The sequence below is a fragment of the Cynara cardunculus genome (genome assembly GCF_001531365.2).
Source record: "Cynara cardunculus var. scolymus isolate 2C chromosome LG 9, CcrdV1, whole genome shotgun sequence".
NCBI classification, from domain to species: domain Eukaryota; kingdom Viridiplantae; phylum Streptophyta; class Magnoliopsida; order Asterales; family Asteraceae; genus Cynara; species Cynara cardunculus.
This window is the reverse complement of record NC_037536.1, coordinates 9,962,741-9,981,061: the sequence shown is the minus strand read 5'-3', so window position 1 is coordinate 9,981,061 and position 18,321 is coordinate 9,962,741. Positions and strand designations below refer to the sequence as shown.

The 18,321-nt window shown below is 40.0% G+C and overlaps 2 protein-coding genes across 3 annotated transcripts; both read right to left on the bottom strand.

Annotated features, from left to right (window-relative positions):
* Positions 1-205: 205 nt before the first annotated feature.
* Positions 206-6,652, bottom strand: LOC112517638 (carbon catabolite repressor protein 4 homolog 2-like). Of its 2 annotated transcripts, XM_025124996.1 has the most exons (12): positions 6,004-6,651; positions 3,564-4,296; positions 3,312-3,398; positions 2,863-2,946; positions 2,701-2,787; positions 2,439-2,525; positions 2,276-2,329; positions 2,102-2,193; positions 1,805-1,919; positions 1,568-1,715; positions 1,051-1,206; positions 206-649 (listed from the first exon to the last, which is right to left on the bottom strand). In XM_025124996.1, exons 1-11 carry the CDS (start codon positions 6,159-6,161, stop codon positions 1,061-1,063), a joined length of 1,791 nt encoding a protein of 596 aa, XP_024980764.1. In that variant the 5' UTR covers positions 6,162-6,651; the 3' UTR covers positions 206-649; positions 1,051-1,060. The 2 variants fall into 2 exon arrangements, with proteins under 2 accessions (XP_024980764.1, XP_024980765.1); XM_025124997.1 differs by lacking the exon at positions 206-649 and having other exon boundaries at positions 1,127-1,199; positions 6,004-6,652.
* A 3,913-nt stretch (positions 6,653-10,565) lies between these two features.
* Positions 10,566-16,544, bottom strand: LOC112518315 (cellulose synthase-like protein D5). The gene is made up of 5 exons (XM_025125965.1): positions 16,381-16,544; positions 15,595-16,335; positions 12,954-15,519; positions 12,112-12,394; positions 10,566-12,036 (listed from the first exon to the last, which is right to left on the bottom strand). Exons 1-5 carry the CDS (start codon positions 16,542-16,544, stop codon positions 10,709-10,711), a joined length of 5,082 nt encoding a protein of 1,693 aa, XP_024981733.1. The 3' UTR covers positions 10,566-10,708.
* Between the last annotated feature and the right edge of the window lie 1,777 nt (positions 16,545-18,321).

The following is an 18,321-nucleotide window of genomic DNA, read 5'->3' as shown; positions in this document are numbered from 1 at the left end:
TCTGAGGATGAAAAAGCCCGACCTAAAAAGACACGGCTCTTTTTTTGCTTACCGAAAACAGGCATGGAATGCGTGGATCTAGGCCCAAAAAAGCCAAGGCCTTCTACATGTCTACTTCGATTACGCTTAGAGAACGAGCAATCAACATTTAATGGTTATATGTGGCTTTTAGTTATAAAACTACTGAACAACGAGCAATCAACAGTTGGTCAAAAATCATTTGGTACTTGAACAAGAGAGTTGCAACGAGTTCGCCACCTTGTAACTTGGCAATAGATAGCAATTAGTAACATGATTCCAAACCCATAAACTTCATAGAGATGCTAATGACAAAGAGCATAGAGATCATACAACCAAACTCCACACGCCACCGCTCGCCCCTGCCCCCGCCCCTTGCCTCTAACACCAGACTATGTGAAAACACGAAAAAGAACAGAAAAAAAAACCCTTGAACTACTCCTGATTCCTATGTAAACCATCTTTGTACTGTACCTGAGGTGCTGCTGAAATTATACTTCTATCGGAAACAAAAACAAGAAACAAGAAACAAAACTAATCTGATAACATCGAAAGTAGATCATCGATGGACCCACTTGTATTACAATTTTTACTTGTTTGCATCTTCAAACTTCCATTTTATGACCATGCCCTGCAATCAAGATGCATGATTGTTATATCAATTCATACCTAATAAGTAAATGGTAAAGCTTTGGGCTTCATTTCCATAGGTCACTGGTTCAAATCCGTTCATGGTCCCATTAAAATATTAGATAAGTCAAAGGTGTGCACAAGCTGGCCCATACACCCATGGTTTTCCCAAAGCATTTTTGTTTCTTCAAGTAGTGTTCAAATCAGATAAGCAATCTTTAAAGGAGACTAGAAGGTACTCACATAATGCAGCGAGATACATATTCATTTTAATGTTTCATTTTATTTTTTTGTCTTGAATTTTAAGTAATATCCATCAATAAACAGTACTTCATGCATAAAAAATGGTTTTTAAGAGTTTTTGTAAAATGCTTTATAATATAGTATAGATAAGATACTCGCCTATAATGGATCAACGTCTAGTACGTGGCTTGCAGCGAAATTCAGCCAAAAGTGCAATATGGTCAGAGGACCATTCCGGAGAAGGAAGTGCTGTATCTTTCCTCAAGCTATCCTCATCAAGAAGCTCCAACAATGATTCCACAGTTAAGCTGTCCGCTGAAACCACATAAGTAACTTTCACACTTACCACCAAAATCGTCACATACATATTGGCGTTGTTTGGCAAACTAGCTGATAAGTTAGCTGTTGGTTGAAAAGCTAGCTGATAAACCAGTTATGTTTGGTAAATACTAACTTATAAGATATATGTCAATGCAAAAAGACCCAAAAGGCAAATATAAGGGGTATAATTGGAAAAAGAAAAAAGTGAAATTAAAATCCCCAATAAGCTATTTGAAGTAGTTTTTCCAAAAGGCTAGCTTATGGTTGCGAGACACGGCCTTTGTGGTTCTTGAGGAAGAAGAAAGCATTTGTGGGGTACGATTAGAATAGAAGATGATAACGGATATACATATACCTGAGTAAAATATGTAATCAAGGGTACCAATGAAATCTCGTGTGCAGTTTGTAAACAAGGGTTCATTCGTAGCAGGATCCACTCTCCTCTTCTGTTGATCGTAACCAAGACCAACTCCTATTCTTGCGAAGGATGAATATGCACTAACCTTCAAAAACACCATTAATGGCTTCAGATTTGAAATTTATCATTTTTTTCTAAGCAGCAATAGCCAGCCAAGTATTTATGTTGTCGTACCAACGGAAGAGCGTGAGTCAGTTTGGTTGCAGGTCGCAAAATTCCAAGAGGGTCTACTGCTAAATCCGGATGCAATGGATCAACTCTCCCGAATGCAAGGAGTGCATGAGGGGCACTGCAAACAAGTTCATATAGTCAAATGTCACCAAATTCGAGCTCATTAGCAATAATAAGTGTCTACTTTCCAATTCTACCCTTCCGAAGGGTAAAACTGTCTTTTAGTTGATTAAAAAGTGTAACAATTACGAGTTTCTAAAACCGTGTGACTTTTTCATTGTGGACATTATTTTCACCAACCTTCCGGGAACTGCATTGAAATCCCCACAGACCAACATTGGTATATTTGCACTTGCAGCTATCTTTTCCAATCCTTTAAGCAGAGTATGAACCTAAAATATTCAGAAAACTGTTACTTTTTTCCTTCTTCTTTCAAATGCAAATGCTACAACAAGATATTGGGTCAAAAAGAACCTGCCATAGCTTCACATCCTTTAGATCTTGATGAACATTCACATGTGAATTTGCCTACACTCCAAACACAAATGATAGTCAACTTTGAAATGCTTCGATGCTGCGTCGTTAGTAGTAGAACTCCACAAAAAAAAAAAAGAAGAGAATTAACGGTCTATCTTACCACACAAACAAGTTGTCTGTTTCCTAAAGCATCAACACCGTGATTACTGAACTTGGCTTCTAGAACAACAATCAGTGCAACGTTATCCTATTAGAAGCCACAAGGTTATATCATAAGAACCGACACATTAAGCAAACCAAACCAAACCAAACCAAACGAGCCCAATATATCCCACTCGGAGGTAGGGTCTATGGAGGGTATGATATACGTAAACCTCACCTCTACCCCACAGAGAATAAAGGAGAGAGGTTAGTGATCGTGCCTTAACCAATCGGTTTAATGCTGTTTTCTTCTGTGCATTAGGAACCAGAGCATCAGTTAAAGATTGTGCAGCTTTATTGAACTCAACCTGCACATGCAGCCTTATATCCTGTCAGAAAGACGGAGGTACTAAACCACCATCTAAATCCGGAAACTTCCATACCTCATATTTTTTGACGTGTGAAAATCTATCTCTGCGGAAGAACGTGGCACATCCATCAATCGTCATAATACTGCCATTGATAACCTGCACATAACATCAATGAGGACTATCAATGAGAAAACCTTAAGCATGCATTTGGTAAGCAGATGAGACGGGACTAGGCAGTACTGGACGAGCAAGAGTGAGGTACGCAGATGATATAATTGTAGAAACTTTTAGGTTTTTAAATTTGACATTGGTAATTTTAGTAATTTATCAATCTTGTACCATCTCCCTGGTTTTTGTTTCCACCTATTTTGGCGCATTTTTGTCCTCCTCAGTCATGTCCTGTCCCAGTCTGATATCGCGCCAAACGTAGAACAGCAAATTAACAGTTTTTTGTTCTGTCTGAATACCAAACGCACCATAATGAACCGAAATTGAAATGAGGAAAGGTTCATCAAACAAACCTCAGCAGTCTTCCTCTTATATAGAGCCTGATAGCCATGTTTGTCTAGCTCTGGGGCAAAAAATTCCTCAAAATGATCATCTTGAACCTGAAAAGAAATTAAAATGATATATGTGAGTGTATGTACGTATGTTTATATAGTCGATATATGTATATGCAACTAGATCTCTGTGTGTGTGTGCATAGATACATATATGTATAATGCCGGATGCACCATCCGTTAGAAATAGTAAAGTTAATGATGGAAAAATACCTCTTGAAGACAAACAATGTCCGCCCGATATCCAACAATTTCTCGTAATAAATTCTGTCTGCGGTAAGGCCAAGAGAGCGCCCATGAAGGACAATAACTATATAAATCACTGGTAGCATACGAGTCGGATAATATGTTATATGATAGCACAGTAAAACTTCCCACAGACGAAAAACGCCCATCCAAATCCAAATCCAAATTTCCCGACCCATCAAGATTGCTAACGGATATCAGCCGCCTTGGACTCGGGGTTGGGGCCGGAATAACACGAGCCGTAAGGATCGTGTTTGGATTTCCAACAGGAGTTTTTGTTCCTAAATCTATCACCACACACTCAAACTTAAGAATATGCCCAATATCATCGGCTGTAGGTGTATATGTTTTAGCATAGCCGACTTCAAACCAAGTTTCACCGCCATTTTTAAGTGCGATTGGATGTAAAGGAGTCGCAGCTTGCAAAGCAGATAAGGTCGTAGTATTCACCCCAGCTGTTGCATTAGTAAATCGGCCAAATATCTCTTCTTCCTCATTTCCATTTTCGTTAACGGCACTGGCGGCACGCTCGTGAAGAACACGATGGTGTTGCCATGCGTCAGAAAAACATTTCGGAGAGCAATGGTAGCTTTTGGTGATAGGTATTTTGGCTTTAACGCATCCCAAGCATTGCAAAGTCGCTTGTTCGGATGGATGGATGCTACAGATAGTAACTTTCTTATCGCTTTGTACACGATACCTGCAAAGCCGCACAAATAAGGGAAAATGTTTGTGATATGGATACTACGTATTAAGTTTCACTAGTTGTGTACTCATGCAATGCAGCGGGATGCAAGATTTTATTGTAAAACGAGGATGGTAAATTTATGCGGTATTATGTCGTATAGTATAGATAATTTAGATACGACATCTTAAGTTTTTTCATACTCTCTTCATCCTAAAATAAGTGTACACAGTAGAAATGGCACAATATTTTAGGCCTGTATAATTATTACACGTTTTAGTTAGTCAAATGACAAATTTACCCTTGATTAATTTCTTTCTCTTCACGACTCTTAAAGATTTGTGCATTAACTAAGGGTAGATTTGAGAATTTAGTACAGAATATCAGATGAAATGACTTCCTTGATGGATCCATTTGTCATCATCTACTAAAGGTAAATTGCAAGAGATTCTAATCTTTGAAATAGTCATACATTGAACATCATAATCTATAGATAAAAAGTGATCTTAATTTCTAACATAAGCAAAGATTTCTATTTTGATATAAAACCAACAGATGAGTTCTTGCCAACAATCAATTAAACCAAATCAAACCAAACGGGCACAGTAAAAATCCCACTTAAAAGTAGGGTTTGGTGGGTGAGGTGTACGTAGACCTTCACCTGACCTCTATCTCAAAGAGTAGAACGGTTGTTTCCACAAAGACCCCAGATTGTGCAATAGTACGAGTAATAAAGATTAGCATAAGGTGAACGAAGCATGAGAAAAGTAAGCAAGCAATACCACACATAGCAAACAAAGCAATTTGCACCATAAGCGAACCAAAAACAAGAGAGCATGGCATTTGAGCATCGAAAACTGCCCTTCAATTCAAACATTCATTGTTGTTTAAGATAGCATTATGTGATCAGAAAACCCCGATCGACTCTTATGATTACTTTAATCTATAACGAGCTACAAGGCAGCAAACCGTAAGGTGTTGGTTTAGTGGCATTGGCTAGACCAAGAGCAGATCTTGTTTCTATAGACCTGTGTAATCACATGCATTAACTTCCTTAAATACTATGCTATGTTTGGCAAACTATCTGATAAGCTAGTTGTTGGTTAATATGTTAGTTGTTAGCTGATAAACTAGTCATGTTTGGTAAAGATTAGCAGATAAGCTATATCACAATGTAAGAGGCATAATTGACAAAAAAAGACCAAAGGGCCATTTGCCTAGCTATACCCGGTAACCCACCTTCCTCCCATTTAGGGGTTCAAGTCCCACCAAAGGTGTTAAGTGTTTGTGAGTTTAATTTGCCGTATATAAACAATATAAACATCACTTGTACTTCTTGCACCTCTATTTGTGATCAACCAATTAATGAAGCGCAAGTTGGGTTCTGGTGAGGAAAAGAGTTAAAAGTGAGAAGCTTAAGAAACGATCTCCACCCTTAGATGCACATTAGGATGAACTGCACCAGATCAATCCCTGTACCAAAGCGCAATTCATGGATGAATTTGAGATATAAAGATGATCAATTAATGGTCCAGATCATTCTTACACTTCTCACTAACTCTCCTTCTCACTCAATCCTTCGTCTTAATAAAGCTTTACATCAAACACCAACTTCATTAAACAACAACGATTCACACTAAATTGTAACATTTTCCACATGAATCAATCAAGTCAAAGAGAAATCATCAAGGAATATGACACAGATAGCAGATGATCACTAACCACTTGTATCTCAAGATATGACCTTCAATGGGTGAGGACTCACGGACGTCCTCGGAAGAAACAGACTTATCAGGATGTCGTAGAAGAACATAGGGCAAAAGTTCACAGCCCACAATCGGAATATCTGACGGAAGGTGCACTCTCAGCACGCTAAGCATCACTTTAATCACAACAATAATTACAATCCTCAACAAACCCTAATCTTGATTCAATAAACAGTGACGATGAAAACTCCAAGAACAAGAAATCTTGGCGGACACCTGGCGGATCCGTCATCACCCGCCAGCCTTACCAATTTCTTCACTTCTTTTTCCCCAAAATCAAAATTCCCAGATCGTTAAACAAGCTTCTGCACCCAACGATCTTGAAAAATGGGGCTGTTTTCAAGAAAATGATTGAAATTGAAAAAAAAAACCCAATGATTTATCAGAAGATCATGGGATTTTACGAACAGAAACTAGGATTGATCGATTGAAAGAGATAAATAGAGGGGTGGAATTGGATCGATTGGAGTTGTGTTGTTTTAGGGTTTTACAAACAAAAAGAAAGAAGATTGAGAAGAAGCAGCAGCACTTTCTAATGGGGTCTCTTTGTCTGATTATTTATACATAAAGTTACATAACAAAACCAGAGACTCCATGACTTTTTCTTCCTTTGTTAGGTATACAGATATCATTTCATTTGATTTCAATCACTTATTTTTTAAAGATCATCAAATTGATTGATTGATGAAGGTTATATACAATATAGTATTTGAAGTAGATTAGCAAGCACTTTGAAAGCTAGTAGATGATCAAGTTGATGTTGCACAAATGCAAGTAGGAGTAACCATGATTTTAATGCTTTAATTATTTAATAAATGAACTAGTTTCAACTCTTAAAAATGGGAAAAGTACAACTCAATCATATTTGGTCTTAATTGGATCGGTCCCACGTGAAACTGATCCAACCTCATCATCTAAGAAATCCCATATTATAAGATTTTTGATTATCTGAAATAATCTCGACTCTTTCCTCCCTCCATAGACGGACCTAGAGGGGTGGTTAGGTGGCACGTGCCACCGTATTGTTCCTCTGTGGTATGGTAAAAAAAATCAGTTTCGTGAAATGTGCAGCCGTTTTATTCTAGAAGGTACAACTGTTTTATATGGTGTCACTGTATCAAAAAATTCTTGGGTCCGGCTCTGCCTTCCTCCTCCCTATTGTTGTCTATGGACTCTTGTTAGTTTCCCTTCCCCTTCCCTGGTCACTTGGTCATTCCAATTGTCGACCATCGCATCTTGTTCATTTTAGGCTTTGTCGCATCAAGCCATCAACTCTTGTTCAGGCTTATCGCATCGAGTCATATACTCGTCAAGTTAATGCTTTGTGTTGAACATAGTTTCACATGCACATATCTTTTCATACAACACATGTAAACCATGGGCGGACCTACCATGGTGGTTACGGTGGCACGTGCCACCGTATTATTTCTCTTTCGAAGGGTAAAAAAATTTAGGTTCGTGAAAGGTGCAACCGTATTAATTTGTTGTGTGCCACCGTATGTATTTTGAAACTACAATGAGAACAAGTTTTATTTGGTAGAGTTGGTTTGCAAGGCTTTTATTCCACTCCAGATCCAAATTCAAATCTTGTTTGTGTCATTTTCTTAGTCAAATAGTGTCACCAATTGAAAAAATTCCGTATATTTGTTTCTTATAGTCAACCGGTGCCATTGTTTGAAATTTTTTCGCCATAGTTTTTTACTTATAGTCAAATGGTGCCACCATTTAAAAAAAAATTCTGGATCCATCCCTGATGTAAACAGTGGCAAATCTACATGCATAGGTGTAGGAAGAAAAACCCTAACTCAAATGTTAATTTTTATTTATATAATCTCGTTAATAATTTATTTCTTTTAACTCTTATGTCTTTACGTTCCTGATTCTTTTATGACGGTTCCCGGTGGGCCAATCCGTTTTGATAAAACCCCCCACTCCCTCGCTTGACATTCGTTCCCCGGGCAGATCGATTGTTTTGTTACCGCTAGTTCTTGTAATCATGGTACCATGATAACGATGTTTGATGGTCTTGTTAAATATATCTCAATTTCTTGTTATTAGTTTAAAATAAATCAATTCACCTAATATTAATGTTATATATGTTCAAACCAATTCATCTAAAAGGAATTCATATAAGTTTAAAAAGAATCGAAACCGAAAGTTACCTTATTCGGTTTCAATTTTTTATACCCTGAAGGCCCCTAGCATCGTAAATTTCTAGATCCGCCACTGCATGTAAAATACATATCATTCAACATGCGTAAAAACATTTATACAACATTATGTACCCGTGCGCGTTGCTGTGTGAACATCGGTTCATAAATCGAGCACTCGAAATGACACTATTGTTTCATGTTTTGGTCCATTCTCCGTCCCTCTCGAGATTGAATCTATGGTCATATGGCATGTCAGCTGTCAAAACATTTATGCGTGAATAACAATCGAAAGTGTAAGAATTGACCACTTTAAGCTACACCGATGTTAAAAATTAAGTACCATGGATGTTTAAATCAAGCAAGCAATCGGAAAAAGAGACGTGCATATAATGCATCAAAAGAAATACATGCATGATTGTTTCCTAGTGACTTAATCATATAGAAAGTGACTTATCCAGTAAACTTCTAGGAGGAGCTTTATGTAGAAAACCAATTTTTCTCTAACCATGTCCCTTCCAACTAAAAAAACGCTCCTTACATATGCAAAAAAAACTATTCTAAACAAAAACTTTTCCAATTTATACAAACAGGTTAAGGCATACAAACAACTTTATACAAACAAAAACTTTTCCAACTTTTTCCAACGATGTGCACTACTAAGTCTGTGACATATTTTTATAGTTAAAGCTCAGTTGTCCAATTCCCAAATTATTAAAACCAAAACTAGTAATAATAAATGACAACTTGATGTCCCTTTAGGCTTTGATGCCATGTGCATCCTATGTTAGAGAGTTGTCTATTATCATTTTATGTTTAGTCTTTTTTGTCTAGACAGTTGTGTGTCGATCTTTTGTAACTTAACTTGGTATGAAGCGGGTTAGAACTGAAGTTAATTTTTAGTTGATTCAAAGACTTTCGCTGTAAACGGTCTAAACAATTTTAATTTAGCCATCTTTTTTGGAGTATTTATTTAGGAATTCCTTTTAGATTACATAACGTTTCTAAAAAAATGAGGGCATTACAGAAATGCTTCAAAATCAAATCCAAATTTCCAAATCGTTCTTCAACTTGCTAAATATTTGTCAAATACTATTGTTGATAGACTTGTTTTACTTTTTTCAATTTGATCGATGTTTTTTTAATTTTAGAAAGACGTTTATTTTTATAATTCAGTATACTATTTTTAGCAATGGTATATTGGTAGAGATTCCATTTTGGATATAAATGTTAATGTTTCTTAGTTTAAATCTCATAAGAGGCTCAACCCGTCTAAATCGGTCAGATCAGACCGCCTTTTTGTAGTCTAGTTTAACCGGTTTGGTTACTTGCTACCAAATTCTTCAGTTTGAAATTTTTTCTAAACTGCCACTGCGGTTTGGTTTGTAGTTTGAAGGGTTAAACCGCTCAAACCAGACCACGAACACCCCTATTTTTCATCCTTAAAATTTGAGCTTTACAGCTTCAATCAACTACATAGTCAACTTCAACTGTGGAGGTTGAGACTAAGGGGCCGTAGTCAACTTCAACTGTGGAGGTTGAGACTAAGGGGCCGTAGTCAACTTCAACTGTGGAGGTTGAGACTAAGGGGCCGTTTATCAAATGCTTACTCAGGTAAATGCTTACCAAGTCATGTTACCTCACCGTATAAATATGGTAAGGACCAAAAATCCTACCGGGAAAGAGCGAGACAACGACCAAGAGTCTTATCCGGTAAGTTAGGGCGACGACTCTTACCATGGTAAGCACTTACTGGGTAAATTGTTGCATGCGATGTCGTTTTAGTGGACTAAAATCGTACCAAGTAAGTAAATAATAGTGTTAAATTTTATTGATAAACACTTACCGAGTTAATATTTGGTAAACGGCCCCTAAGTTCTTTTTCTTGTTTGACCAACTTACAAGTTTTCTACCAATTAATTGACAACTTGGGATAGTGTTTTTCCAATGTAATTGGTTACATCAACTGGTTTCCCATTTGGAGTAGAGTGTAACTTTAATGGACGAGCTATTGGTGTTTTCATGGGTGAACATCCCGTGCCTCGAAAAAGAGAGGAGAAGGCTACGAAACATATTTAAAGGCATTTTAGTCATTAAAAATACAAGTTTACATTCCAAATGACGTTAACATTAAACATAAAAGAACGGTAGATACCATCTTTTGAGGCACCCAACCCAACTGCACCAGTCTCACGATTATCATGAGGGAGGTAAATCAGAGCCAACATACAAAGAAGTGGTGCCCGAGCTTGAACCGGGACTGAGTTACACCTCTGCGGCTAGGACAGATAAACCGGACGATATGTTAACATTAAACGTAAGCATAGAAACTCAAATTTCTATTCCAAAATTATAACTATCTCTGGGAAAATATGTCTACAAGTGATGCTTTTAACTTTGTGTCCAATTTTTCATACTCTTTGTCCCTCTTTCTATTCCCAATTAAAGTTCTTGAAGATAAAGAAACAACCACCAGTTCAAGCTCTTGAAGTTGTGAATATGAATCTAACATCATGGATCTCTCTCATTCAATTGATTTCCCTCTGAATTGTTCATCTGATGCAACCCATTGCGATCACCCGATTGCTGCTGCTGCTGCTGTACGTCATTCGCGAAGTAATATGGCGAAGCCTGATCGGTTGAAAACATCGGCTGCAAGACGGATATCGGAGAACTTGAACCAACGGAAGCCACCACTTCTGTCAAACCTGCTGGTCCAGCCTCATCCACAGATCTCTGATTACCCCCAGATGATTCGTGTAAGTGATTGCTGCTTTCTACTGTAGCTGAGTTCAACAATTGTGGGCTGTTTTCCATCCCATGATCGGTTGATGATGAGGGTTCAGAGTGATGAATTTGTTCAAAAACACATTGTTTGTCTTGGGTTTTTTGATCTGGTAGCGATCCATCCTTTTCACGGGTTGATACTGGAGATTGATGAGCTGCATCCAAACTGTATGATGAAATGCCAGGGTTGTTTTCTTGACCTGCATAATGTTCGTCCATCTTGATACCCAATAAAGAATTGGTATGATCTTTTTCTACGTCCAAATCATCTGGGCAAGGGCAAGATTCTTCATCTGAAACCTCGACCTGCAAATCAGAAACAATGGAGTTGCTTGGAGCATGGCCTACTTTGTTATCGCCCCCATAAAAGAAAATAATATCAGCTTTTCGTTCGACATACGAATCATCACTTTGCTCTTCAAGTTCTTTTGTGTTTCTTTCGGTTTCATCTTCTTGATGGATAGCGTCCGCCTCTTGTTCAGAGGATGATTCACCTTCTTTTTGATAATTACCAAGTCCCATGAAAGTCTTGTGATTCATAGCAAGATCTTTGTAAAAGGATATTTCGTGTTTATCATGTGCGAGTTCTGGATGTGGATGTGTAAAAGCACCTAACCTGAAGCTTTGATGCCTACAAAAGATGGGTTCTTTGTGGTGAACGACTGTGAATTCTTCGTGGAAATTATCTCCAGAAAGATCCGGTTTTTCTTCGTGGGGATCGTAAGGAAGATCAAAAGGATTGCGTATTGATAAAAAAGAAGACGGGGCCGAACCAGGAGTGTTCATACCGCGTGAATTGTCTTCAAGAAATGGGTTTATTCTGGTGATTCTAATGGCGGAAACCTGACCATTGCTGGGATTTTCAGTTACTTTATCCTGAAAACCCAGATTTTTTCTTGATCTTCTTTTCTCCATCAGACTCTCCAACCTCTTGTTTCTTTCGGTTTCCAAAAGCCCGAGATCCATTACATTCTTTTGATCATCTTCTGTCCATCGAACCGCTTTATCTCTTGGCTCATCGTCGTCATCTTCAGAGATTTCCATGCTAATGCCTTCCAATTCATCCTTATCATTACCATAAATTTCAGGCCTCAAAGAACGGGAAACGTTTGAGGATGAACACTCACCTCTACCAATAACGGATTCAAAGTTCACTTGTCGTATCTCTTTCGGCTTTTCCTCAATCAACGCAGTCTTATCGACCAAAAGATCATGAAAACTCTTTGAGACAACAGCATATTTCTTCTCCTCAACATTCGTATCAGAAAAACCTTCACTGGTGTCTTTGGCATTTCGTCGAACAAGTTGACTGCGATCACCGTAATTCGACTTGAAACTCCTGCGAGACTTGAAACTCCTTCGAGACTTAGCAAACTTCTTCCTTCTATCATCGTCTTCAACCTGTTTGATCTGTTTATTCCGTTTAACCTTTCGACGATCAATACCCAAAAAAACTCTATGAACAAGAAACGATAATCCAACAAGGGGAGACGAGTAGATCAGAAAAGTGAAAATGGAAGGGAAGAACGTGTACGAAAAGAAGAATGAAAATAGAACACATATCGGAATTGGGTATTTCTTACACCAGATTTTCACATTTTTACACACAGAATTTCGAATTGCATCCATGCTTATCCTTATACCATGAATCAAAGATTGTGTTGGATGTTGATGATACTATGAATTTGAGAGGAAAAAAGGGGAGATTTTGCATACATGTTTTTGACCTAGAAATGGATGAATTGAAAAGTGTCAGAAATTTTGAGGGGTTGTTAATTTGGGACACATTTCTTTGGCTCTGGCTTTGTTTGATCCTCAAATTCAGGACTCACTCCATTCTCAATTTCATAATAGTTTCTTACAAGATGTAATATTTATATATATAGTACACAAAATGAACCCAAATACATAGAAAAGAAACAATCTAAACCCCGAAAACAACCACAAATCAAGGGAATTGTAAGCCCACCGTGACACGGCTGCCGTCCGGCGGGTGGATATACAGAAATATCAGCGATATCACAATGCAGATCAACATCGACCACAGATAAACAATCGTTGATATCTTCCCTTTTCTCCCCATCAACCCTTTTGCAAATGGATACAGATGTGATAACACCCAGAAGCTGAAGAACACTCCACCTACGAGCTTGCTCCACTCCGGGAATGGACTGTACATCGTCCTAAATACCCCCACCGCTATCGCCGCCACATTCAATAAGATAATCGTCACCGGAGGAATCATCAGCATCGTGAATCGGAACTCGTACAGCTCTGCAAATTCATCTTCGCCGTCATCCGCCGCCGCTGGTTTTGAAGTCAGTGTGAATGAGATGTCGATTCCGGCAATCACCTTCAACAGACCTTGAATCACCGCCACTGGATGTGCACTAGTGCCGCCGATTAACCAGAACTGCTCGTTTCTCCACCAATCGTGGAGGGTGATCTTAGACCACCGGATTTCCAAGAGGGCGAGCATGCTTAGGGTAACGGTGATGGCTAGAAGTAGGATCAGAAATGTTACGTTCAGCGATTGAACGATGAACTTACCGGAAAAGAGGGAAAGCGCCGGGAGAACACAGTAAGCCAAGAGGAAAATGGAGGTAAATGGGTACATTCCGACGTTGAAATAGGCGATTCGTTGCAGAAACTTCATTCGTGGGCTAGCGAAAAGGGCATTGTTTCTCGAGAAGAAGATTTCGACAGATCCGGTGGCCCACCGGAGAACTTGAATCAATCTGTCCGTTAAGTTGATCGGAGCTGTTCCCCGAAAAGCATCCCGCTTGGTGACACAGTAGACCGATCGCCACCCCCGATTGTGCATCCGGTAACCGGTCACAACATCTTCGGTTATCGACCCGTAGATCCACCCTACCCGTTTCCCCCATTCGGTTTTATCTTCATAGAAACAGGTGACGACCTTGATTGCCTCTTCGATCGCGGCTCGATCGATTGGCTCGCGTTGAACTGCAAGAGACCCCGATGGTCTTCCGTGACTGCCTTTTCCGCGTAACTCATGAATCAGTCGGCCTCCGAATTCCGCCACAGCGATCGAGTCGATCAAATAGGTGGAATCGCCAAACCGTTCAGGAATCAAGGCCTGTTTGAGTTCATCTTCTTCATCGTTGTTCTGATCATCTACAATCGGCATGATCATCTCAGCATCTTCTTCGGTTTCAGTCTTGTTCTTCTTCATTCTCCTCAATGAAAACTTGATCTTCTGGCCGCCGAACCACCCACGGTGTTCGGTGGCTCGAGGCGGGCTAAACCCGTAAAGAGCGATTCTCCGGAAAATACACCCGGTTCCAACGTACATCGGACCTTGTAACCCGTCGAGAGCTCTCATGCTGACATCAAAGAAAACGGTGTTGTGATTCGCGTAACGGTCACTAGGGTCGATCCCTTCGAATCGCTGCGGAAATTGAACGTAAGAGATCTTGTCGCCACCTCTATCGAGCATGAAACACATTCCTTCGCGTAAAGCCAACGAGTTATATATGTAATGATCGCAATCGAGGTTAAGAATAAATGACCCATTTGACATTATGGCACTGGCTCGAACCATTGCGTTCATCGCCCCCGCTTTTTTGTTGTGATCGAATCCAGGCCGCTTTTCTCGGGACACGTAAACAAGCATTGGTAGCCTCGTATCAACGTTCCGGGTGTCGATCAGATCCTCAGGATCTTCTTCGGTTTTGTAGGTACATTCAGGAGCCGGTGGAACCAACATAAGCTGAATGATTCCGGCATGGTTGCCTCTCGAGTGATCTTCCTCGCCCGAAAACCATGTTCCGTGCCAAGTATTTCCGTCCGACATCCAAGTCGCCTTCGGGACTTTTACTGATTCCGACAAGGTTCCGCCGAGCTCCATCTGTTTCTTTTTCGCTAAAAGCTCTTCTCGTGCGTTACACGCATCCGATCGCCGCCGAATCAACTCCGGCAACGCGTTGATCCGCACTTTAAACTCGTCGTATTCCCGCTTCACCCGTCGCCGTTCCCTAACGAAATCAACCCGTCGTTTGTTCTTCAACGGATCGCCTTTCTGTGAAAAATATGCCTCGGGGTTCCTTGGCTCGATCTCGTGCTTCCGACAGAATGGGACCCATGTGCCAGCGAAGCTAGCGGCTTCAGCCAAAGCTTCGAATGTCACCAACGATCCACCGTCATCCGAGAGGTAACAGGCCAGCTTGTCCACTGGATAATCAACAGCCAGAATCGAGAGGATGGTGTTTGCGGTTACAAGCGGCGGTTCTTTCTCTGCGTCAGCTGTCGAGACGAATATATCAATCCCCGGAAGATCCGATAATCCTTTTGGATTGTTTCGGGTGGGTTCAAACCGTTCTTTGAGAACCGAGAGATCCGTGGAACGGGTCACCGGACAGAGCTTCGGAAGCTGATCGAGAATCCACGAAAACGCAAACCAAACCTCGCAGATTACAGACATCAGCCATAGCCAGATTGCTTCGTGGTTTGGATGCATGATCCGCCATGTTAGAAACAGAGCCAGCGCCACCAGCCGTAAAACGATCAGCAGCCTGCATTTCGCCGGAATATCCAATTAACATAAAGAACCGTTATAAAAACTATTAACATTTTAGAGCAATTGTAACCTGTAAGGGCTGAGAATGGCAGCAGAAATCCCAACTTTTCTGGTCAGCGGCCGGTTCCTCCGGTCATTGAACATCGGCGGACTCTCGTACTGATCAAGGCCCCCGCCACCACGGTGGCACTCCTCCCTAGGCCACACCGCATTCCCAAATCCATAAGTACCATTTGTCTCAAACAGCCACCGTGTGTGATCGAAATCTTGATTTGGAGCTTTAAACGATCGCACCAATGAAAAATTGTTCTCCAATCGGATCCCACCACCGCGTCTCGGCAGCGGATTGACGGTGTCTTTTTTCTCCTCCGACATCGCCGGCTGATAATCACCGTCATCTTCTTCACAAGCTTCTCGAAATGGTTCTTTACACCCTGGACAAACACCACCGCCACTCGAACAGTAATCCAAGTAACATTCGTTACAGATTCTAAACCCGCATTCGCACTGAGATTTCGAAGATTTATCGACTAATTTCTCGTCACAGCCGTCGACTTGACAGAGCAACTTTGACTTAACCACCGTCATTTCTTCGACCGATTTCATCCGACGAGCATGAGCTCGAGTCTCCGAATTGAATCCACCTGTAAAAACCGTGTCTTTGATCCGATTCTCATTTGGGTTTCCGTGGTTTTTCACATATTCGGGACTGATTTCGGAAGACGACATAAACTGGTGTTCAGGGGTTGGAGGGATATGAACGGTGTAAGCAACGTATTCGTCAGCTCCATCTTTTGACATAGAAAGATACCTCCCACCACCACCGCCACCGCTGCCACCAACGCCAGAAGCTCGCCTCCCGCCACTCAAGCGCCTAATTTCTCCACCGCTGAGTGGAGAATTCGAAATGGAAGTCCGCTGCACCGGACTCGTCAATCCGACATTCCGAAATCCACCAGCCGAAGAGACCGTGATTCTCACCGGAGATGACGACGGAGAATCATGAGCCCTGATCACCATCTCTCACTCAAATTCCTGATTTTAACCTAAAAAAACGATGGAATCACAAACGGGTATTCAAGATTATCTAAACTTTTGGCAAGATTTCATTACATCAAGAGATGAAGGATCTATAGAAACCGAAGGGTTTATATTTTGAAATTCAGGATTCTGGTCAGGGGACTTTTGTAGAGTCCGAGAAAGGGGATTTTGCAAAAATATTAACAACGGTCAAGTGATCGTGACCGTTCACATTTGAATATCGAACGGCCAAGATATATCAATCTGGACTTCCGGCGACAAAGGGTGGGGGCCATCTTGCCGTTTAGATTGAAAAGGGTGGACTTTGTAGCTTTGAAAATAAACGGTCGGATTATTATAAAGAAAGTAGCCGTTGGGCCGATCTGCCACGTAAGCATGATTGGGTATTTAGTGGTAATAAAGGAGAAATAATGAGATTGATATTATTTAATTTATTTCTGGAAATTTTCAGAAAAGGATCTAATGACAGGTTAAAGTGTCCAACGTGCCTTTTACATTGTTTATTATTAATACCTACTTTAATTTTTTTTTATGAATTACATTTTTAGTCCTTATAGTTTACCAAAATTCTGGTTTTCATCCCACGATTTTATTTAAATACACCCATAACTCTTGGTTTATACTCTGGTTTGGTTTTGGAACGTTAGACTAACGGCCGTTAAGTGCTAATGTTTGAGGGTAGAAGTATAAACCTCTTCATCGCGGCTGGAAACCTGAACCACAAAGCGTAGAATTTACTATTAAGTGAGAGGCATTTAGGTCTTTTTCTTCTCAACTTCTTTCTTCCTCTTTAATGGGTTTGTTCTTCTAGGTTTTCTATCGAACTATACAACTCCATGACCCAAAAAATATCTTGAGTATATAATTGAATTTTTTTTATAACTTGGAAATGAAGCACTCAAGATCTATATTGTAATGTCATAGAAATAACCCATAAAGTCTTAGTACTGCCTTATAATGCATAAATTTGAAATTCTCTTAATTAAACGTTACAAGCATGTACAATTTAACACTTCAACTTTCATGTTATTGGCATTCCACTCTAGGCAATTATGCTCCCTGACGATTTCCACTCCCACAACATAGATTCCGACTCCAAGACAACGTTCTTGCTTCCAAGACAACGATTAAAATTTCAAACTTGTTGTTCCCATGATTGCCTTTCTACATCTTTAACCTTTCTATACTACCGCCATCTTTGAGAAAAGAGTCGTTCGATATGGATCGATATGAAATTATGAATACTAGAGCTTCAATGGGTATCCATTTTCACTTTTCTATGTTTTTTATAACATTAATTTAGTTTCCAGTAATTATCTGATATGCTTTTCAACATTTTATATGCATTAGCATCATGTAAGAGTCAAACTGAATCCACTAAGTAGTTGGCTTAAAATCAAATTGATAACTTTTTGCGATCCATCGCTTTGAAAAATTTCAAAACTAAGGTAATGCTTGGTTCATAGAATGAAATTTGATGGAATTGAAATCCATCAAAGGAATTGGAATCTATCAAAGGAATTTGACTTTGAAGGAATTGGAATGAAATTTGACCACACGTTTGGTTGGTAGGAATTGGAATGAGATCTCTCAAAAGGATTGGAACAATCGTCTTTGTTTGGATTATCCCACCCATCGCCCCCGCTCACACACTACCAACCACCATGTCACTATTGTTGTCGTCGTCATAGCTATCACCCCACCCTACCCCCACCCGCCCCTACCCAAACCCTTCCCCATCACCCTCAACCCGCCC

Excerpts from the sequence above, each read along its gene's own strand:
- LOC112517638 (XM_025124996.1), bottom strand. The coding sequence starts at position 6,161 with ATGCTTAGCGTGCTGAGAGTGCACCTTCCGTCAGATATTCCGATTGTG. Across the intron at positions 2,330-2,438 it reads ACAGACAACTTGTTTGTGTG|GCAAATTCACATGTGAATGT; the intron begins GTAAGATAGACC and ends TTTGGAGTGTAG. Across the intron at positions 2,194-2,275 it reads AGGATGTGAAGCTATGGCAG|GTTCATACTCTGCTTAAAGG; the intron begins GTTCTTTTTGAC and ends TGAATATTTTAG.
- LOC112518315 (XM_025125965.1), bottom strand. The coding sequence starts at position 16,544 with ATGGTGATCAGGGCTCATGATTCTCCGTCGTCATCTCCGGTGAGAATC. Across the intron at positions 16,336-16,380 it reads AGGCGCTTGAGTGGCGGGAG|GTATCTTTCTATGTCAAAAG; the intron begins GCGAGCTTCTGG and ends TGGTGGTGGGAG. Across the intron at positions 15,520-15,594 it reads GCCATTCTCAGCCCTTACAG|GCTGCTGATCGTTTTACGGC; the intron begins GTTACAATTGCT and ends GGCGAAATGCAG.